Source organism: Heterodontus francisci, chromosome 20, assembly GCF_036365525.1.
Source record: "Heterodontus francisci isolate sHetFra1 chromosome 20, sHetFra1.hap1, whole genome shotgun sequence".
Classification (NCBI taxonomy): Eukaryota; Metazoa; Chordata; class Chondrichthyes; order Heterodontiformes; family Heterodontidae; genus Heterodontus; species Heterodontus francisci.
The window spans coordinates 84151705-84175125 of NC_090390.1; the positions used below are offsets into that span (position 1 = coordinate 84151705).

At 45.9% G+C, this 23421-nt stretch overlaps 1 protein-coding gene across 2 annotated transcripts in view; it reads left to right on the plus strand.

Moving 5' to 3' along the window:
• Nucleotides 1-2006: 2006 nt before the first annotated feature.
• The window catches only part of abcc2 (ATP-binding cassette, sub-family C (CFTR/MRP), member 2), a 108518-nt gene continuing 87103 nt past the window's right edge, over nucleotides 2007-23421 (plus strand). For both annotated transcript variants that reach the window (XM_068053164.1, XM_068053165.1), the window contains exons 1-5: nucleotides 2007-2237; nucleotides 16496-16669; nucleotides 20406-20552; nucleotides 21175-21312; nucleotides 22948-23070. In XM_068053164.1, the coding sequence (XP_067909265.1) occupies nucleotides 2196-2237; nucleotides 16496-16669; nucleotides 20406-20552; nucleotides 21175-21312; nucleotides 22948-23070 (624 nt within the window). In that variant the 5' untranslated portion in view covers nucleotides 2007-2195. The remainder of the gene's footprint in view (nucleotides 2238-16495; nucleotides 16670-20405; nucleotides 20553-21174; nucleotides 21313-22947; nucleotides 23071-23421) is intronic.

Below are 23421 nucleotides of genomic sequence, written 5' to 3' on the forward strand. Positions count from 1 at the left end.
TGGGGGCCAAGGAGCCCGTGCTAGGCCACATCGGTGGAGAAGTTGAGGGAACTGATCAGCTCCTTCAACTGGGTGGACGTCTGGCGGAATCTCCATCCCAACTCCAGCGCCTTCACGTGGAGGTCTGGAGGAGGAGGGTTCCGAATTGACCGCCTCTACATTTCGCAGGCGTACGTCTCCTTGCGTCTCGGCAGCCTCCATGCGGCTGGTGCCGTGCTTGGACCACCACCTGATGGTGCTCGGATCACCACACAGGCGGGTTCCGCTTACAGGCACTTCAACAACTGGCTGTTGGAGGACGTGCGATTCCGGGACTCGTTCCGTCGATTCTGGGCCGACTGGAGAAGGAAGCAGGGGGGCTTCCCCTCTTTGAGTCTATGGTGGGATGTGGGCAAGACTCACATCCGTGTCTTCTGTCAGGAGTACGCGAAGGGGTCGACCAAGAGGTGGGAAGCCGAGATCGGGTCCCTAGAGAGGGAGGTGCTTGACTTGGATTCCCGCCTCGGTCATGCCGTCGCGGACCCGGCCCTGTGGCAGGCGTACAAAGAGAAGAAGGGCGTGCTGATGGACCTGCAACTCATAGGGTCCCGAGGTGCGTACGTGAGGACGTGGATCCAGATCCTGGAAGATTTGGACCGCGCCTCACCCTTCTTCTACTCGCTGGAAAAATGGCGGGGGGTCCATAAACAGCTCGTCGAGCCGCTGGCCGATGACGGATCCTCTATCATGGATCCGGATGGAATCTGTGCTTTGTTCTCTTCAATCTGTCCAGCAAGGACCCGAGCAGAGTTTTAGATTTTTTTTTAGATTTAGAGATACAGCACTGAAACAGGCCCTTCGGCCCACTGAGTCTGTGCCGACTATTAACCACCCATTTATACTAATCCTACATTCTAATTATACTAATCCTATATTCCTACCACATCCTCACCTGTCTTTATATTCCCCTTCCACCTACCTATACTAGGGGCAATTTATAATGGCCAATTTACCTATTAACCTGCAAGTCTTTTTTGGCTGTGGGAGGAAACCGGAGCACCCGGAGGTAACCCACCCTGGTGTTCTCAGCTAGAATCTATCCACAAATGAGACAAATGCCCTTCCCAATCCTCCAAGGACCACTTACAATTCAAAATAAGGCAACTCAGTGAGTGAAGATTTTCAGAATCTGTTTGTATTTCTTTTTCCTGAGCATGTTGGGGCATGCCAGGGATTAGGTCTTGCTTATGACCCATGAACTGCAGTTTGGCACCCTTGTCTTACAGTAAAATGCAGGAAACGAAATGTGCATGCTCAATCAATGTTTCTGAATCACATTTTACTCTTCATTTTCCAGTTGGTTTATTTTTCTGCTCCATTGATCTCACTATTTTTGCTTCCTCTCTTCTGCCTGTCTGCTGTTTACACTATGTAGAATCAGAGCAGGTAACCCTGTCCCAGACCTCTGCCTGTCACACAAGCCTCCCACCTTTCTTCATCTAACTCCATGCAGACTTCACGAAAGGTAACAAGATGCTAAACACCACCTTCTCCTAAAGGTTAAGGAGGAGGTTGAAAGCTAAATTGCGAATTGGGTTATAAGGCAGAAAGTTTACCTGGTCAGATGTTGCAACTCTGACTGACTGTTTTAAAGTCCAGTTGAAAGTGCAAATCATGGCAGATTACATCAGAGAAACCAAATCGAGAAGAAACAGATAATACTTCTAATAATTAACCTTAGATTGCTGTTTTCAACACTGCTGGCATAGACATTGAACTAAAAGATATCAATCTAAAGTGAAATGGATCCACAAACTCCATCGACCACCCATTTCGAAATAAAGGAAATCGATTCACTCCAGTTTTTTTGCTGTGCGTTGGTAGCCAAACTAAAATGTAATTGTTCTCTCCGTCCCACCAACTACACTCCCAAAAAATGATAAATAACATGTATTAAACTAAGAGGCTGGAATTAAATATTAACAGAGGTGGTTTTGGACTGGACTGGAATCCGCTGACCAGACAGAGGGCAGCGCTACTTAGGTGGGAAGTTTATTGTTGTTGTCCTCTTCATTGCTCCCCCCCTCCCAACCCCACCCATTCGATTTTGTCAAGTCACCGTCTAGGTTGCTCTTGTTTCTGATGCTGAGACATTTTTCTTGGAGAGTCACGCTGTGAAGCGGCATTCCAAGCGCACTGTTGAGAGACAGCGAGTCATGTCATCAGTGCTGGATGAGTATTGTGGCTCCACATTTTGGGTGAGTACCATCGTCACTCTGTATTTCCTTGAATGCTGATCCCCGTCTTTAAGTCTCTGGTGGTGGATGAGATTACAGCAGTTGATTTGTGAAAAAGAACTTGCATTTCTATAACACCTTTCACCACCACCTCAGGACATCCCAAAGCGCTTTACAGTCAATGAAGTACTTTTTGAAGTGTTGTCACTGATGTTATGTAGGAAACACAGCGGCCAATTTGCACACAGCAAGGTCCTACAAACAGCATTGTGATAATGACCAGATCGTGTGTTTTAGTGATGTTGGTTAAGGGATAAATTTTGGCCAGGACGCTGAGGAGAACTCCTCTGTTCTTTGGAATCTTTTACGTTGGAAAGATGGCATCTCCAACATTGCAGTGTTCCCTCAATACTGCAGTACTCAGTACTGGGACTGTCAGCCTGCATTATGTGCTCAAGTCTCCAGAGCAAAACTTGAACCAATGTCCCTGTGACTCAGAAGTGAGAATGCTATCCACTGAACCATGACTATCGATTGCGATAATCAAATACTCCATGAGGAACAACGATTCTGTGTCGCCACGAGGTTGGGGTAGAGTGTTATCTATAATGGGGGCAGAGAAGGAGAGAAAAGTTGCCTTTGTATAGCACCTGTCATCTGTTCAAAATGTCCCAAAGTTCCTAACAATCAATGAATTCCTTTTGAAGTGTAGTCACTGCCGCTCTGTAGGCAAGGGATGAGTAGTTAGGGATGAGAAAGCGTGAATATATTGGCTTGTTTTCTTCCTACCCTGTGTATCTAGACGGACATGCAGGGTACATGAAACATATCCGATGATACATTATGTGTAACCATTGAGGCAGGGAGCAATTTCCCAGAGTTTTTCCCTTTCCCAGGAGATGCCGGATAAACCAGAGTTGTATTGGGGTGAGAAGGGGTGCTGAAGGGCATGGTGCAGTAGGTTACTCAATCAAATGGATAGGTGGAGTACTGATTGGCCGAATGGCCATCTATCACCCTTCATTTGATGTCCTAGGTTCAGACGGTTTGAGAATCAAAGTATTTCCTTCACTGGACTGTGCATAGCAATTTAACTCCTTCATAGATCCTGTGCCCTACCCTGGGAGGTGAGATAGAAGGGGTAGGGTCCATAGAACCATAGAAAATTTACAGCACAGAAGGAGGCCATTCAGCCCATCGTGTCTGTGCTGGCCAAAAACTAGCCGCCCAATCTAATTCCACCTTCCAGCACCTGGTCCATAGCCTTGTCAGCTACAGCACCTCAGGTGCAGATCCAGTTACCTTTTAAATGAATGAGGGTTTCTGCCTCCACCACCATTCCTGGCAGTGAATTCCAATCACCCACCACCCTCTGGGTGAAAAGATTTTTTCCCTCATATCCCCTCTAATCCTTCTACCAATCACCTTAAATTTGTTCTGCTTGGTAATTGACCTCTCCGCTAGGGGAAACAGGTTCTTCCTGTCCACTCTGTCTAGGCCCCTCATAATTTTGTACACCTCAATTAAGTTACCCCTCAGCCTCCTCTGTTCCAAGGAAAACAACCCTAGCCTATTCAATCTTTCCTCAAGGCTGCAACTTTCAAGCCCTGGCAACATTCTTGTAAATCTCCTCCGCACTCTGTCGAGAGCAACTATGTCCTTCCTGTAATGTGGCGACCAGAACTGTACGCAATATTCCAGCTGTGGCTGAACAAGCATTTTATACAGTTCCAGCATTACATCCCTGCTTTTGTATTCAATACCTCAGCCAATAAAGGAAATGTTACGACCAGGTGAGAAAGGTGTCTAGGGGTCTGTTACTGTCTTCACCTGGTCTGATTGTAACAGGGTTTAATTTTAAACACATTGTGTTTTGAGCTCCCCCTTTGTGAATCCTTGTTCACAGCTTTCCAATTATAAGGCAAAGAAATGAGCACAAACAGGCTTTCTTTGGTTTAATGAAGAAAAGTGAAATTTATTAAACTTACTTAAACTCTAATACGGTTCACACCTACGAATATACGACGTGCCCACGCTAGCATGCACATGCGATATACACATGCAGATAGGGACAGAAAAGAGAAGGAGAAAAGATAAAGTGGAACAGTTTGAGGCAATATCTTGTTACTGTGCTTCGAGCTCACGGTATAGACCTTTTGTAGGTAATTCTTGTGTTTCGTTGGAGCCCGCTATTCTGCTTAAGCCTTGTTCACGTAGGAGACGTTTCTTTGAGGTTCACGTGTTTTCACAAGATTCAGTTCTGTAGGAAGGAGATGGACAGGCAGACATGAGACAGGTCTTTTCAGTCCAGGAGCTAACAGCCTTCTGAGTTCAAATCCCTTGTTGGAAGTACAAATCTCAACAGCCAACTAGTCATGTAACTAAAACTGGTCTGACCACTTCTTCTGTGTTTGTGGATTCTGCTATCTTAGCAGTAAAACTGGAATGCTAGCTCCCCCCACCTTCAATGTCTGGTAATCAAAAGTCCTTTGTTGGTTGAATGGGTCAGGGCATGGTCCTTTGTGCCTTGTTCCAACTCTGTTAGTTACTATGCAAATGTCTTTCCAGTTAGGGGTTTGCAATTTTTAAGTTTTAATGTTCATTTGGCAAAATCATGGGTACCTCAGTCTTGGCAGGTGGGGAGGTTTGCCTGACACCTCCACACCCAGGGGAATGAAATGTGATTTGAAGAAAAATGGCGCATTTCATTACAGATTTTGAGAAAAATATAAGATACAGAAAGAAAAACCATGTATTTCTCTCATTCATTTCCATTCATTCACCAATCTTAAAGCTCATTAAAAATGGTCTTTTCTGGGTGCCAGGGCTGTTTTAATTTCCCCCTTTTTTTCCAGGAGAGTTGGTAGTGGGCGGGTCTGTCCTGAACTCTCTGAGTCATGCAAAGATTTTTTACTTCAGGGGATGGGTGATTCCCTTTTCCTCTGACTGTGGGGGCATAGTCTTTGTTACTCTTCCCTTTGTTCTCTGGGACACTCCTACCTGCAGGTATTTGTGCAGACTTAACTGCACTCTCCTATGACACTTCGACTAGGTGAGGCATCACCCTCACGGTTTCTGCGCCCCCTAGTGGTCTCTCTTTGTCTCTGCAGGTTCCTGTAAATGCTGTTAGCAACTCTGGTGGGATGCTTCTAGAGTCTGCATTTACATTGGAGGATGTGGGGTCTCATGTTTCACATTTTTCGGGGTTGGTTGACCAGACAGTAGGGGTTTTCATCCAGAATTTTTCCCGGACTTCCTTTAACTTGCCCTTTTGGTCACTTTTTCCCCTTCTCTTTCTAAACTGTGTGCCTGCCTGTCCCATTTTACTCTGAGCAGGGGTCCCTTACAGTTCACCAGCCCTCTGCTGGAGGGTCCTCCTAACACCGGTACAGGACTTAGGGGTGCAGGTTTCACTGTAGGTTGGGGTTTCCCCTCAACCTGGCACATGTGGCTACTCCTGCAGTACTCCACCACATCTTTGTGGAGTTTTGGCCAGTCAAACTGCTGTCTTATGCGGGCTTTGGTCTTTCAAATCCCAGCATGTACAACTACTGTAGTTTTGAGGGCCTTTCTTAATATTTCTTCCTGTTACCTCTCCGGCACCACTAACTGGTGAAACCACTGTCCACTCCTTGCTCTCAGGTCTGTGAGGAGAACTCCATTTCCTCATCAGTACCTCATTCTTTAAATGGTAGCAATCAGGGACTCCCTCTGCTTCAGCTTCAGATTGGGCAGCCTGTGCTAACTCTCACAATACTGGGTCGGTTCGCTGAGCCTCAGCTCGGGAAAATCCATTTAATTCATTCCCCGGGTCTCCTAACTTTCCAAAGAAAGTCTCGGAAAGGCAGACCTCTTGGTCAATTAACTGCAGTGCCACTGCAGTCGCCTCTGGGGGAGCTGGTTTGATCATGGCCTGACCCATTACACATTCAGGGAAACTGCAGGGGTCCGTCTCCTGCCACTGCCCTGTCTCTCTGATCTCCTGCGGTCCTTCTTTCACTACTGGGGGGGCTACCACCTTCACCCCTGCCATATCATTACCAAGGAGCAGGTCAACTCTGTCCACAGGCAAACTAGGGACAATCTCTACGGTCATCGGTCCCGAAACTAGGTACCACTCCAGGTGCATCCAGTGCACAGGCATCCACTGCCCTCCAATACCATGCACCACCATTCTGGTGTTCACTGCAGTCTCTGGGGGAAAGGTCAGGCCTTTACCCAGCAAAAGAGATCGAGTGGCCCCTGTGTCCCTGAGAATCGCTATGGGCTTGCTTGCCCCATTCAAGGGGTATGGGGTTACTTTCCCTTCAAATACAAAACCCTGATAACCTTCAGGAATCCTATTAACATTTCCTGCACTGGCTGTAGTTAGCTTCCTAGGTTGCACTCTTTCTGCAGTTAAAGCCACAGCTTGTTCTGTGTTTTCCATCAGGTCCCATCTTCACTGAGTGGGTGTGCCCTGATTAACCCTACAGGTTTCCCCTTTAGTTTCCAGCAGTCAGCTGTTAAATGCCCTGCCGTATTACAATGGAAGCACACAGGTCTCCGGGTCTCACTCTTGCTCACAGCACCTTCCTTTTTGGCTGGAGGAGGGCCCCCTGTGTCTCCTGCTTTCCTTTCTCTTCCAGGACTGCCTGGGCGGAGATCACCTTCCCACCCTTTGTCCTTTTCGGATTTGTGGGGGTGATTAGGAAAGGTTCTCCCATGGAAAACCGACTTATAAATTAAAGCAAACTCATCGGCCAGAACGGCTGCTTGCTGGGCTCCCTGAACCCACTGCTCCTCTACATGGGTCTTTATTGAGAGTGGGAGAGAGTTTTAAATTCCTCTAACAGGATTACTTCTCTGAGACTCTCATAGCTGAATTGTATTTTTAAAGCCCTCAGTACTGGTCCAAAGCCAGTTGCTTGCTTCTTTCAAACTCCAAATAAGTTTGATTGGCTTGCCTTTTGAGGGTTTTAAACTTATGGCGGTAGGCTTCGGGTACCAATTCATGTGTCTCGAGGATAGCATTTTTGGTCAGTTCATAATTTGATGAACTGTCATCTGGCAGCAAGGAAAAGACCTCATGGGCTTTTCCGGTTAGTTTGCTTTGCAGTAAAAGAGACCAGGTCTCATCTGGCCATTTTAGCTGCCTTGCCAGTTTCTTGAAGGACACGAAAAACGTTTCCACATCTTCCTCATTGAATTTTGGAATTAATTGAGTGAGTTTTAGCAATCTTGTACCCAGTCCTGAATTGTGCTCCTCTGTATTGGCCATGCGTTCACTCGGGTTACTCTGTTTCCCCCTCGCTAACCCAAGCTGCCTCAATTCTCTTTGTTCGCATTCTTCCTGGAATATTTTTTCTCTGTCTCTCTCTCAAAGAACAACAAAGAACAAAGAACAGCACAGGAACAGGCCATTCGGCCCTCCAAGCCTGCGCCGATCTTGATGCCTGCCTAAACTAAAACCTTCTGCACTTCCGGGGTCCGTATCCCTCTATTCCCATCCTATTCATGTATTTGTCAAGATGCCTCTTGAATGTCACTAACATACCTGCTTCCACCACCTCCCCCGGCAGCAAGTTCCAGGCACTCACCACCCTCTGTGTAAAGAACTTGCCTCGCACATCCCCTCTAAACTTTGCCCCTTGCACCTTAAACCTATCTCCTAGTAACTGACTCTTCCACCCTGGGAAAAAGCTTCTGACTATCCACTCTGTCCATGCCGCTCATAACTTTGTAAACCTCTATCATGTCACCCCTCCACCTCCGTCGTTCCAGTGAAAACAATCCGAGTTTATCCAACCTCTCCTCGTAGCTTTCTGTTTCTTCACGTTCCTTTTGGAAGGCTCTCTCTCCCTCTCCTGGCTGTCTCTCTCTCTCTTTCTTTTTCCCTTTCCTCAAATTCAAGTTTCCTTTGTTCCAATTGTATCTTTGCCAACAATACCCTGTTGAATTCTGTTTCTAACTCTGCTTCTGCTTCTTCAGATTCAAGGGAAGAATGGTTGGCCACTAGTCTTAGGAGTTCAGACTTCTTAGCCTTGCCACGTACAGTGATCCCACACTGCTCAACCATTTTTCTCAACTCCTCCATAGACAGTGATTTTACCTTATCCCAAGCTACTTCACCCCGGCTTGGAGAGCTACTAGCTTCAGTTGCAGACATGTTAGTATTCAATCACACACAACCACAAGAAAACCTGTATTAAAACCTTGCTCTTTTTGATTGGGAACAATTTGGCTTCCCACTTCCAATTTCACTCATTTATGGGTAAAATTCCAGAGGCTAGCACCCAATTTTCTGTTACGACAGGTGAAAAAGGTGTCTAGGGGTCTGCTACTATCAGCACCTGGTCTGATTGTAACAGGGTTTAATTTTAAACACACTGTGTTTTGAGCTCCCCCTTGGTGAATCCTTGTTCAGCACTTTACAATTACAAGGCAAAGAAATGAACACGATCAGGCTTTCTTTGGTTTCAAGAAGAAAAGTGAAATTTATTAAACTTACTTAAACTCTAATACGGTTCATGCCTACAGAAATACAATGTGCCCACACTTGCATGCACATGCGATATACACATGCAGATAGGGACAGAAAAGAGAAGTGAAAAGATAAAGTGGAACAGTTTGAGGCAATATCTTGTTACTGTGCTTCGAGCTCACGGTATCGACCTATTGTAGGTAATTCTTGCGTTTCGTTGGGGCCCAGTTTTCTGCTTAAACCTAGTTCACGTAGGAGGCTTTTCTCCCTTTGAGGTTCACGTGAGGTTCACAAGATTCAGTTCTGTGGAAAGGACATTGACAGGCAGACAGGAGCCAGGTTTTTTCAGTCCAGGAGCTAACAGCCTTCTGAGTTCAAATCCCTTGTTGGAAGTTCAAATCCCAACAGCCAGCTAGTCATGTAACTAAAACTGGTCTGACCACTTCTTCTGTGTTTGTGGATTTTGCTATCTTAGCAGTAAAACTGGTATGCTAGCTCCCCCCACCTTCAATGTCTGGTAATCAAAAGTCCTTTGTTGGTTGAATGGGTCAGGGCATGGTCCTTTGTCCCTTGTTCCAACTCTGTTAGTTACTATGCAAATGTCTTTCCAGTCAGGGGTTTGCAATTTTTCAGTTTAAATGTTCATGTGGCGAAATCATGTGTACCTCAGTCTTGGCAGGTGGGGAGGTTTGCCTAACAGAAAGCATTCCATATGCTTTCTTCAACACTTTATCTTTCTGTCCTGCCACCTTCAGGGACCTGTGGACATGCACTCCAAGGTCTCTCACTTCTTCTACCCCTCTCAATATCCTCCTGTTTATTGCGTATTCCCTCGCTTTATTTGCCCTCCCCAAGTGCATTACCTCACACTTTTCCGGATTCCATTTGCCACTTTTCCGCCCACTCAACCAAACCATTGCTATCATTCTGGAGTCTACAACTATCCTCTTCACTGTCAACTACACGGCCAATTTTTGTGTCATCAGCAAATTTCCCAATCATACCTCCTACATTTAAGTCCAAATCATTAATATATACCACAAACAGCAAGGGACCCAACACTGAGCCCTGTGGAACGCCACTGGAAACAGCTTTCCATTCACAAAAACATCCGTCGATCACTACCCTTTGTTTCCTGTCATTGAGCCAATTTTGGATCCGACCTGCCACATTCCCCTGAATCCCATGGGTTTTCATTTTACTGACCAGTCTGCCATGCAGGACCTTGTTAAATGTCTTACTAAAATACATATAGACCACATCCACTGCACTACCCTCATCAATTCTCCTTGTTACTTCCTCAAAGAATTCAATCAAGTTAATAAGTCATGACCTTCCCTTAACAAATCTATGCCGACTATCCCTGATTAATCCGTGCCTTTCTAAGTGGCAGTTCATCCTGTCCCTCAGAATTGATTCTAATAATTTACCCACCACCGAGGTCAGACTGACTGGCCTATAATTATTTGGCTTATCCCTCGTACCCATTTTAAACAATGGTATAATGTTCGCAGACCTCCAATCCCCTGGCACCTCACCCGTATCCAGTGAGGATTTGAAGATGATCCTCAGTGCATCCGCTATTTCCTCCCTGGCTTCCTTTAACAACCTGGGATGCAAACCATCCGGCCCTGCCGATTTATCTACTTTGAAGGATAGCAGACCCTCTAGTACTTCCTCTCTCATGCTAATCGTATCCTTTGTGAAGACAGAGGCAAAAAATTCATTAAGAACCCTGCCCACATCATCTGCATCCACATGTAAGTTCCCTTATACATCTCTGATAGGCCCTACCCTTTCCTTAGTTATCCTTAGTTGGAAGAGTAAGAGGCAACCTGACTGAAACATATAAGATCCTGAGGGGTCTTGACAGGGTGGATGCGGAAAGGATGTTTCCCCTTGTGGGAGAATCTAGAACTAGGGGTCGCTGTTTAAAAACAAGGGGTCACCCATTTAAGACAGAGATGAGGAGAATTTTTTTCTCAGAGGGTCGTGAGTCTTTGGAATTCTCTTCCTCAAAAGGCGATGAAAGCAGAGACTTTGAATATTTTTAATGCAGAGGTAGATAGATTCTTGATAAGCAAGGGAGTGGAAGGTTATCGGGGGTAGGTGAAAATGTGGAGTAATCATTTCAGCATGAACTTATTGAATGGCGGAGCAGGCTTTAGTAAAGCCTTTGACAAGGTCCCTCATGGCAGACTGGTACAAAAGGTGAAGTCACACGGGATCAGAGGTGAGCTGGCAAGATGGATATAGAACTGGCTCGGTCATAGAAGACAGAGGGTATCAGTGGATGGGTGTTTTTCTGAATGGAGGGATGTGACTAGTGGTGTTCCGCAGGGATCAGTGCTGGGACTTTTGCTCTTTGTAGTATATATAAATGATTTGGAGGAAAATGTAGCTGGTCTGATTAGTAAGTTTGCGGACGACACAAAGGTTGGTGGAGTTGCGGATAGTGATGAGGATTGTCAGAGGATACAGCAGGATATAGATCGGTTGGAGACTTGGGCGGAGAAATGGCAGATGGGGTTTAATCCGGACAAATGTGAGGTAATGCATTTTGGAAGGTCTAATGCAGGTGGGAGGTATACAGTAAATGGCAGAACCCTTAGGAGTATTGACAGGCAGAGAGATCTGGGCGTACAGGTCCACAGGTCACTGAAAGTGGCAACGTAGGTGGATAAGGTAGTCAAGAAGGCATACGGCATGCTTGCCTTCATCGGTCGGGGCATACAGTATAAAAATTGGCAAGTCATGCTGCAGCTGTACAGAACTTTAGTTAGGCCACACTTAGAATATTGCGCGCAATTCTGTTCGCCACACTACCAGAAGGACGTGGAGGCTTTGGAGAGGGTACAGAAGAGGTTTACCAGGATGTTGCCTGGTCTGGAGGGCATTAGCTATGAGGAGAGGTTGGATAAACTCGGATTGTTTTCACTGGAACGAAGTAGGTGGAGGGGCGACATGATAGAGGTTTACAAAGTTATGAGCGGCATGAACAGAGTGGGTAGTCAGAAGCTTTTTCCCAGGGTGGAAGAGCCAGTTACTAGGGGACATAGGTTTAAGGTGAGAGGGGCAAAGTTTAGAGGGGATGTGTGAGGCAAGTTTTTTACACAGAGGGTGGTGAGTGCCTGGAACTTGCTGCCGGGGGAGGTGGTGGAAGCAGGTACGATAGCGACGTTTAAGAGGCATCTTGACAAATACCATGAATAGGATGGGAATAGAGGGATACGGACCCCGGAAGCGCAGAAGGTTTTAGTTTAGGCAGGCATCAAGATCGGCGCAGGCTTGGAGGGCCGAATGGCCTGTTCCTGTTCTGTACTGTTCTTTGTTCTTTGAATGAGCGTTCCAGCAGCAGATGAGCTGAGCTGGGTGAAGTTGGACGATGTTACGATGTGGAAATAAACGGTCTTAGTGAAGGCACGAATACAAGGTTAGAAGCTCATCTTGGCGTCAAATGTGACACCAAGTTTGCGAACAGACTGGCTTAATCTCAGACTGTTGCCAGGGAGAGGGATGGAGTTGGTAGCTCGAGAACTAAGTTTGGAGAGGGGCCCAAAAGCATTGGCTTCAGTCTTCCCAATATTTAACTGGAGGAAATTTCTGCTCATCCGGTACTGGATGTCGGATATGCAGTCTGATAATTTAGCAACAATGGAGAAGTGGTAGTGAGGTGGAGCTGAGTGTTCTACAGTGTACATGTGAAAACTAATGCTGTACAAAGAATTGGATGCTGTTCCATACAGTCCCTCAAAACTATCCCACCATTTAATTAGATCATGATTGATATGTACCTTCAAATTTCTGTGCTCCAGTGTTGACACTTCGACACCAAGTGCTTCAGTCATGTGTAGATTGTTCCCAGCTATTTAAGTCTATCTGGCATGACATAATGTCTTGCTTCCATGAGTCCTTATATCTTAGATTTGGCTGCCCAAAGGGTGTACTGACACCATCGGGCTCTCCATACAGTGCATCTTTTGATAGGCAACCATCATCCATTCTTCACTGGTAACATTCCATAAACAGCAACGAGATGAATGACCAGTTTTTTAAATTGAGGTGGGAATGTTGCCAGGAATGCTGGAGGAACTACATGATCTTTTCCCAATCGTGCCATGGGCTATTCAATGCCCGCCTGATTTTGTTTTTATCCTTTCATGGGATGTGGGCGTCGCAGGCGAGGCCAGCATTTATTGCCCATCCCTAATTGCCCTTGAACCGAGTGGCTTGCTAGGCCATTTCGAGGGCATCTAAGAGTCAACCACATTGCTGTGGATCTGGAGTCACATGTAGGCCAGACCAGGTAAGGACAGCAGATTTCCTTCCCTAAAGGACATTAGTGAACCAGATGGGTTTTTACAACGATTGACAATGGTTTCATGGCCATCATTGGACCAGCTTTAAATTCCAGATTTTTTTATTAATTGAATTCAAGTTCCACCTTCTGCTGTGGTGGGATTCGAACCCATGTCCCCAGAGCAATACCTGGGTCTCTGGGTTACTAGCCCACTGACAATACCAGTACATCACCACCTCCCCATGATAAAACAGGGAGGATCACTTTTTTTTTTTAAATCCTCCGCAATGCAGTGTTCTCTCAGTCCTGCAGTAGAGCATCAGCCTGGGTTATGGCTCAAACCCTTTGATGGGTAGAATCATAGAATAATACAGTACAGAAGGAGGCCATTCAGCCCATCTTGCCTGTGCTGGTTCTTTGGTCGAACAATCCGATTAGTCCCACTCCTCTGCTCTTTCCCCAAAGCCCAGCAAATTTTTCTCCTTCAAGTTTTTATCCAAATCCCTTTTGAAAGTTATTATTGAATCTGCTTCCACTGCCCTTTCAGGCAGCGCGTTCCAGATCACAACAACTTGCTGTGTAAAAAAAAAAATCCTCTCATTTCTTTTTTTTTTTACCTCTGGTTACTGGCCCTCTTGCCAATGGAAACAGTTTCTCTTTATTTACTCTGTCAAAATTTTTCCTAATTTTGAACACCTCTAAGAGAACTTCTCTTAACCTTCTCTGCTGTAAGTAGAGGGAGCATGATGTTGCATTTACTTGTGCCATGTCTGACCTGAACCTGCTTGCTGTATTGAAAGAGATCGCTGGTGAGGTCATTATGGAGCTATTGAGCTTCAAATCTAAATGCGTCATTGGCTGCTCAACTCGCTGTAAATTACTTATTCTAGAGATTCCATTGGGGGACCTGTGTCCAAGTTCATCTGTCATGGATATCTTTGATAAAGCACCAGAGTCACGAGCATTTGATGATATTTGCGTTCAGTCCGTGAGCCATTGAGACCTTGACTGTCATTAGAGATTAACTCCTCATTAACCCAGTGAAGCAGGTTAACAGATGCGTGACTAATTTATCACCCTTAAACTATCAGGGCGAGTAAATAGTGACAGCATCAGAGCAAACTTTACTTTGTTGATAAAGGTGTCTTTTCACATTGGACTGAGCATGATGAGCACCTCCCTGTGTTTTTTGGGAGGATGTTCTTCTGCCAAAGATTTGACTTTTTTTTAGCCAATTGTACTGTGTCCCTTTCACTGGGACCGGGTTTGTGATGCTCAAGAGAGATTACTCGAGGTTTGATCACACCGCACAGAGATGTTGGCTGGCTTTTGGATTGCAGGATGAATTGCAGTTGACTTTGATCCTCTCTTGACCCTGAATGCTACCATCAGGATAGTAACTAGGAGTGGAATCTTTGGCTGCTGGTTTCCTCCTCCAATAAGCCAGAGGCAGTTTTATCCACAGGATGACCACCCTGGCTGAGATGAGAGAGCACTCCAAGAATAGAACCCGGAACCTTTGTAGTGTGTGCGCTTCAGTTACTCACTGCTTTAACACATACAGCACTAAAATATCTTAACTAGGTACAAGAAATGATCAAAAAGGCTAATGGAGTGCTAGCATTTATCATAGAGCACTAGAATGTAAAGGGAGGAAGTTTTGCGACAGCTATACAAAGACCTGTGCGACAGCTATACAAAGACCTGTGCGACAGCTATACAAAGACCTGCTTAGACCACATCTGCAGTACTGTGTACAGTTCTGAACACTGCACCTTACAATGGATATATTGATCTTGGAAGGAGTGCAGCAGAGTTCACCAGGGCTCCAAGGATTAGATTATGAGAAGAGATTACATAAACTAGGTTTGTATTCCCTGGAATATAGAAGGTTAAGGGGGTGATTTGATCAAGGTTTTTAGAATTTTAGAGGAATTGATGGGGTTGATCAAGGGAAGCTTTTTCTGCTGGTGTGGGAGTCTAGGGCAAGGAGACAGAATCTTAAAATCAGAGTCAGGCCATTCAGGAGAGAAGTTGGAAACTCATCTTCAGACAAAGGGTGGTGGAAGTGTGGAACCGTTCTCCACAAAAAGCAGTAGATACTGGGGCTCTATTAATCATTTTAAATCTGAGTTTGATAGATCTTTGCTAGCCAAGGGTATTTTTTTCATATTCTTTCATGGGGATGTGGGTGTCACTGGTAAGGCCAGCATTTGTTGCCCATCCTTAATTGGCCTTGACAATTGAGTGGGTTGCTAGGCCATTTCAGAGGGCAGTTAAGAGTCAGCCACATTGCTGTGGGTCTGGAGTCACATGTAGGCCAGACCAGGTAAAGATGGCTGATTTCCTTCCCTAAAAATGAACGAGGTGGGTTTTTACGGCAATTGATGATAGTTTCGTGACATCATTACTGAGACTAGCTTTCAATTCCAGATTTATTTGTTCTGTACTGTGCACAATTCTGGCCTCCATATTGTGAAAAGGATATAGAGGCACTGGAAAAGGTTAAAAAAGATTCACAAGGATGATACCAGAAGTGAGAGATTATACTTATCAGGAAAAATTGAATAGGCTGCGACTTATTTCCCTCGAAAATAGATGAAGAGAAGTTATTTCAGCTGGTTGGGGAGTCGAGGACAAGAGGGAATTGTCAAAAAATTAAGGCCGGTCCGCGCGTGGATGGAGTTAAGATACAGATTAGCCATGATCTCATTGAATGGTGGAACAGGCTCGAGGGGCTGAATGGTCTCGTTATCTTCCTATGCTCACAAGCTGAGCAATCAAAGGAATGTATCTCTTCTCAAAGTGAACACGGCCAACTTCCCTAATCTTTCCTCATAACTTAGATACCAGAAATCATATTGTTCACTTCCCTCTGCAACCTGTTGAGGGTATGATTGTCCCTTTGCGATAGCTTATCAGCTTTGTCCTTTTAACATCTCTAATGCATATTACTTGTTAACATGGTGTCTGTAAAGCCCCAGTCCATCTAAGAATTGGATGCTGTCCCAGATTAAGGAATTAGGAAGAGCCTGCTACCTCATTCAATTAGATCGTGGCTGATCTGCATCTCAACTCCATTTAACCACCTTTGCACCACATCCCTTGATATTCCTTACCTAACATAAGTCTATCAATCTAATTGTCCCGGCATCCACAGCCTTTTGGGGGAGAGAGTGACCTCCTAAATGGCCTAACTCTAATTTTAAGATTAGGTCTCCTTCTTGATTTCCCCCAGCCTGCTGAATCCTTTTTAACATTTTAAACACTTCAATCACTTCACCCCTCATCCTTATAAACTCAATCGAATACAATCCACGTTTATGCAGCCTGTCCTCATAATTGTCAAGTCCTCAAGTATTGAACCTTGGTTAGACCACATCCGGAGTACCAGTTGGACAGAATGACCTTGTTACTAAGTTCTAGACTCGATGTAACTTGATGGTGAGTTGTTGCTATAAAATTGTGTCTTGTGATTCTGAGGCTGATGGTGATGTGTCTACTCTTCTTGTTCAGAATGCTTCGTATTTGGACCGCCCAGATCCCGACCTCCCTGTGTGCTTGGAGCAGACTGTCCTGGTGTGGATTCCACTGGGATTTCTGTGGATTTGTGCACCATGGCTGCTCCTGCCCTTATTCAGGTCAAGACAAAGAGGAGCCAACTATTCAAAACTCTACCTACTAAAGCAGGTATCCAGATCCTTCATTCTCTGTCACATTAAAGGTGCTTTAAAAATGTCAGTTGTTGGTTGTAACTGCAACCAATTTTTTTTGTTATTCATTCATGGGAAGTGGGCATCACTGGCTAGGTCAGCATTTATTGCCCATCCCGAATTGCCCTTGAGAAGGTAATGGTGAGCTGCCTTCTTGAACCGCTGCAGTCCATGTGGTGTAGGTACACCCACAGTGCTGTTAGGATTTTGACCCAGCAACAGTGAAGGAACGGTGATATAGTTCCAAGTCAGGATGGTGTGTGGCTTGGAGGGGAACTTGCAGGTGGTGGTGTTCCCATGCATCTGCTGCCCTTGTCCTTCTAGTTGGTAGAGGTCGCAGGTTTGGAAGGTGCTGTCTAAGGAGCCTTGGTGCATTGCTGCAGTGCATCTTGTAGATGGTACACACTGCTGCCACTGTGCATCTGTCGTGGAGGGAGTGAATGTTTGTCAATGGGGTGGCAATCAAGTGGGCTGCTTTGTCCTGGATGGTGTCGAGCTTCTTCAGTGTTCTTGAGTGGAGCTGCACCCATCCAGGCAAGTGGAGAGTATTCCATAACACTCCTGACTTGTGCCTTGTAGATGGTGGACAGGCTTTGGGGAGTCAGGAGGTGAGTTACTCGCCACAGAATTCCCAGCCTCTGACCTTCTCTTGTAGCCATGGTATTTATATGGCTGCTCCAGTTCAGTTTCTGGTCAATGGTAACCCCAGGATGTTGATAGTGGGGAATTCAGTGATCTTAATGCCATTGAATGTCAACGGGAGATGGTTAGATTCTCGTTGGAGATGGTCATTGCCTGGCACTTATGTGGCATGAATGTTACTTACCACTTATCAGCCCAAGCCCAGGTCTTGCTGCATTTCTGCATGGACTATTTCACTATCTGAGGAGTCGTGAATGGTGCTGAACATTGTGCAATCATCAGCAAACATCCCCACTTCTGACCTTATGATTGAAGGAAGGTCATTGATGAAGCAGCTGAAGATGGTTGGGCCTAGGACACTACCCTGAGGAACTCCTGCAATGATGTCCTGGAGCTCAGATGATTGACCTCCAACAAGCACAACCATCTTCCTTTGTGCTAGGTATGACTCCGACCAGTGGAGGGTTTTCTCCTTGATTCCCATTGACTTCAGTTTTGCTAGGGCTCCTTGATGCCATACGCGATGAAATGCTGCCTTGATGTCAGGGGCAGTTACTCTCACCTCATCTCTTGAGTTCAGCTCTTTTGTCCATGTTTGAACCAAGGCTGTAATGAGGTCAGGAGCTGAGTGGCCCTGGTGGAACCCAAACTGAGTGTCACTGAGCAGGTTATTGCTAAGCAAGTGACGCTTGATGGCACTGTCGATGACACCTTCCATCACTTTACTGATGATTGAGAGTAGACTGATGGGGTGGTAATTGGCCGGGTTGGACTTGTTCTGCTTTTTGTGTACAGGACATACCTGGGCAATTTGCCACATTGCCGGGTAGATGCCAGTGTTGTAGCTGTACTGGAACAGCTTGGCTAGGGGCGCGGCAAGTTCTGGAGCACAGGTCTTCAGTACTATTGCTGGAATATTGTCAGGGCCCATAGCTTTTGCAGTATCCAGTGCCTTCAGTCGTTTCTTGATATCACGCAGAGTGAATCAAATTGGCTGAAGTCTGGCATCTGTGATGTTGGGGACTTCAGGAGGAGGCCGAGATGGATCATCAACTCAGCATTTCTGGCTGAAGATTGTTGCAAATGCTTCAGCCTTAACTTTCGCACTGATGTGCTGGGCTCCCCCATCATTGAGGATGGGGATATTTGTGGAGTCACCTCCTCCAGTTAGTTGTTTAATTGTCCACCAGTATTCAGCGCTGGATGTGGCAGGACTGCAGAGCTTAGATCTGATCCGTTGGTTATGGGATCGCTTAGCTCTGTCTATCGCATGCTGCTTATGCAGTTTGACACGCAAGTAGCCCTGTGTTGCAGCTTCACCAGGCTGACACCACATTTTGAGGTATGCCTGGTGCTGCTCCTGGCATGCCCTCCTGCACTCTTCATTGAACCAGGGTTGGTCGCCTGGCTTGATGGTAATGGTAGAGTGGGGGATATGCCGGGCCATGAGGTTACAGATTGTGGTTGAGTACAATTCTGCTGCTGCTGATGACCCACAGCGCCTCATGGATGCCCAGTTTTGCATTGCTAGATCTGTTTGAAATCTATCCCATTTAGCACGGTTGTGGTGCCACACAACACGATAGAGGGTATCCTCAATGTGAAGACAGGACTTCGTCTCCACAAGGACTATGCGTGGTCACTCCTACCAATACTGTCATGAACGGATGCATCTGCGGCAGGCAGCTTGGTGAGGACAAGGACAAGTATGTTTTTCCCTCGTGTTGGTTCCCTCACCTCCTGCCGGATACCCAGTCTAGCAGATATGTCCTTTAGGACTCAGCCAGCTCGGTCAGTAGTGGTGCTACCAAGCCACTCTTGGTGATGGACATTGAAGTCCCCCACCCAGAGTACATTCTGTGCCCTTGCCACCCTCAGTGCTTCACCAAGTGTGATCAACATGGAGGAGTACTGAGTCATCAGCTGAGGGAGGGCGGTAGGTGGTAATCAGCAGGAGGTTTCCTTTCCCATGTTTGACCTGATGCCATGAGACTTTATTGGGTTCGGAGTTGATGTTGAGGACTCCCAGGGCAACTCCCTCCCGACTGTATACCACTGTGCCGCCACCTCTGCTGGTTCTGTCCTGCTGGTGGGACAGGACATACCCAGGGATAGTGAGGGCGGTGTCTGGAACATTGTCTGTAAGGTAGTGATTCTATGAGTATGACTATATCAGGCTGTTGCTTGACTAGTCTGTGGGACAGCTCTCCCAACTTTGGCACAAGCCCCCAGACGTTAGTAAGGAGGACTTTGCAGGGTCGACAGGACTGGGTTTGCCGTTGTCATTTCCGGTGTGTAGGTCGATGCCGGGTTGTCTGTCCGATTTCATTCTGTTTTATTGACTTCGTAGCAGTTAGATACAACTGAGTGGCTTGCTCGTCCATTTCAGAGGGCATTTAAGAGTCAACCACATTGCTGTGTGTCTGGAGTCACATGTAGGCCAGACCAGGTAAGGACAGCAGATTTCCTTCCCAAAGGACATTAGTGAACCAGATGGGCTTTTACAACAATCGACAATGGTTTCATGGCCATCATTAGACGAGCTTTTAATTCCAGATTTATTAATTGAATTCACATTCCACCTTCTGTTGTGGTGGGATTCGAACCCTTGTCCCCAGAGAAATACCCTGGGTCTCTGGGTTACTGGTCCAGTGAGAATACTATGTCGCCACCACCTCCCCATTTTCAGGATTGTGTAAGCAGTCTTGTGACACAGTACTCAGAAAATTATTTTCATTTTATAAATATTTGTGATCCTCAAAGTAAATGATCTGTAAAAGCAAAATATAGGCGAAATAAAAAAAGCTGCTGCAAACACCCAGCAGGTCTGGCAGCATCTGAGAACCATTGAGACAAACAGCAGCCTATCACCATTTAGTGAGACACCACAAGCCTACAGGTGTCTGTGAAACCGAATGTAGGAAAGAGTCGGAACCTTCCCATCGGGACAAGGGGGGAAGGTGGGGGGAAATTGCTTTACAATCTGGGTTCTGTAGTACTCAACCCCAGAGAACAGGGACATTACTGAATGAATAATGCTGAGTAATCTTGTTCTTTTTCCCCACCCATAGGCCCTTGTTTTCCTGCTGTTTCTGACCTCTGTGATTGAGTTGATTATCACAGTGATGGAAGACTTCGGGAACTTTAGGGACCCCACACCTGAGAAACTGAACCCTCTGGTTCTGTATGTGAACCCTTCCATTTATGCAGGAACTTGGGTAAGAAGCAAATACGTTTCATGTTGCATGCAATTGTGTCATCAAAGAGAAGTAAACACAACGACCGCTGAGAGCCTTATTGAGAGGGTGTTACCATTGGGATTGCCTTTCAGGAGCGAAATCTCACCATTAAGATCCCTCAATAATGTACTGGGAGTGTCAGCCTGGAATATGTGCTCAAGTCTCTGGAGTGGGACTTGAACCCACAAACTTATGACTCAGAGGTGAGAAAGCTACTCCCTGAGCCATGGCTGGCACTGTGCTGCCCACGTCTGCCTGCTATTTTATCCCTGTTACAACACACACGCTCAAAAGCCTTAGAGAGGGTACAGAGAAAATTTACCAAATTGGGACCAGGGACTTTGGTTATGTGGAGAGACCCAGGGGTTCAATATTATGATGGAATGAATAGAAAGAAACTGTTTTCACTGCCAGGAGAGTTGATAACTAACGGGGACAGATTTCAGATAATTGGCAAAGGGGAGAAATATTTTCCCGCAGTGAGTTGTTGTGATCTGGAATGCACTGCCTGAGAGGGCGGTGGAAAGCAGAGCTGTTTCCTCTGACGTACTGAGATTGCTATTCGGGGCGGCTTTGTGACTTGATGTTTTCCATTTTATAGCTAATGATATTGCTGATCCACGAGAGCAGAAAACGAACCAACGACAAGAACTCCCCTTACCTCTTCATCTTCTGGCTGTTGTCCACCCTGTGTGGCATTTTTATGCTGCAGACTCTAATCAGACTGACCATTAAAGAGGTGAGAACTCCTGGTATAATCATGGCTACAGTGAGGGACGGGGGGAAATGAGTGCAGTGGGATGCGGCAAATGGGCATTGGCAGATTGGCAGCCTGTTGTAAACAACACCCGCCACCCCCCCCCCACCCAATTTCCCTGTCCACTGAAGTCAGTGGACATATCCCACGAGCGGTTGATCAGTTATTGTCCATTTTCCATTCCAGTCCAAATAGTATTTACCGTGTGCAAGGAATACTTTTTTTCATCCCTCAGTGACTGCTGGAACAGTTTAAAAATTCATTCCCACTGAGTTAGATAATCTTAGAAGCAGTTGGGATGTCAAAATTGCCTTTTGAGCCACTTGAATAGAAAGAAAGTCTTGTTTTGCTGTTGCACATTACACAACCACAGGATGTCCCAAAGCACTTTACAGCCAATTAAATGCTTTTTGAAGTTCAGTTTTTGTTGTAACGTGGCTTTGATCGAATAGACTGCCAGTGCTCGGACATGAGGGAGGATCACTTGGACGAGGAGTTAGAGAGTGCCCAGTGCCATGGGAGCTCTACCTGGCCAGAGTCAGGGCCTGAAGGAGAAGGGGGGGTGAAAAGGACCAGTTTAGGAATAGCCTGCAGAATAACATTCCGTTACACTGTTGCAGAGAGCTGGGCATCGATCCTAAATATGAACTCCTCCTATCAGTATAAATCCAGCGAAGAGCAGAACGTCAAATCAGCACCAAATCACGGCAGGGGGCAATGTACACTGCTGGGTGGATACCCCAATAATTAAACTCAACATGGGAACCTCCTCGGTTTTAGATGTTGCCCCACTGACAGCCGATAGCTGTAATCCTAGCGACTATTATATCACTCACCACTCACACCTCTTCAAACCGTGTGCAAGTATTTGCCAGAATGGTACCTGGGATGAGGGACTTTGGTTATGTGAAAGAGACTGTGGAGAAGCTGGGATTGTTCTATAGGGGTGTTCAAAATTATGAACCATTCTGACAGAGTAACGAAGGAGAAGGGGCAGTATTCAGAGGACACTGATTTAATTTAATAGACAAAAGAATTAGAGCAACATGAGGAGAAAAATTCCACGCATGGAGTTGCTTTGATCTGGAATGTGCTGCCTGAAAGGGCAATGGAAGCAAATTCAATAGGAACTTTCAAAAGAGAATTGGATAAATACTTGAAAAGGATACGTTTGCAGGGCTATGGGGGAAGAGCAGGGGGGGGGAGTGGGACTAATTGGATAGCTCTATCAAAGAGCCAGCACAGGCTCGATGGGTTGAATAGAAGAGCAAAATACTGCAGATGCTGGAAATCCGAAATAAAAACAGTTTATTCTGGAAATATTCAGCAAGTCAGACAGCATCTTTGGAGCGGGAAACAGAGTTAATGTTTCAGTTCGGATGAAAGGTCATTGACCTGAAACGTTATCTCTTGTTTCCCTCTCCACAGATGCTGCTGGGCCGGCTGAGTATTTCCAGCATTTACTGTTTTTATTTATGATGGGCTGAATAAACTTTTTCTGTGCTGGATCATTCTATGATTCGAAGTACACTTGTTTCCTTTCACTGCTGATGTAGATGCTGAGCAATGATGTTAACCTACTGATTGTGTTTTCCCTGTTCTCTCACTCCTCCACAGGGTAGCCCTCCTGATTTGCCACGGTTCTCGTTGTTTTGCATCTCTTATGGTCTTGAATGCATCTCATTTGTCATCTCCTGCATTTCCGATGTATCATCAGAAGATAAAGCTGCTGCCAAGATGGTTAGTTTTACAATTTCTACCTGAGTAAACTTCCTTTCTCATCAATGTGAGGGCATTAGTGCTGGGAACAGAACACTTTTGATCAAAGGAACAAGGCAAAGTAAAGCTCCCTCTACACTGTCCCATCAAACACTTCCAGGACAGGTACAGCATGGGGTTGGCTGCTGCCTAATTTTATTGCTGACTGCTGATTGCAGCAACAAGGAACAGCTGACAGTGTTGCAGTCAGTTGCATGAGGTGCTGCTGGAGCGGGAGAGACTGAGATTGAAAGAAAGGTTTTTCCACACTGGCAACAAAGGAAGGCAGAGAACTGGAAGCCCTTCTGTGAGTTTGTTTCACATTGAAGTCTT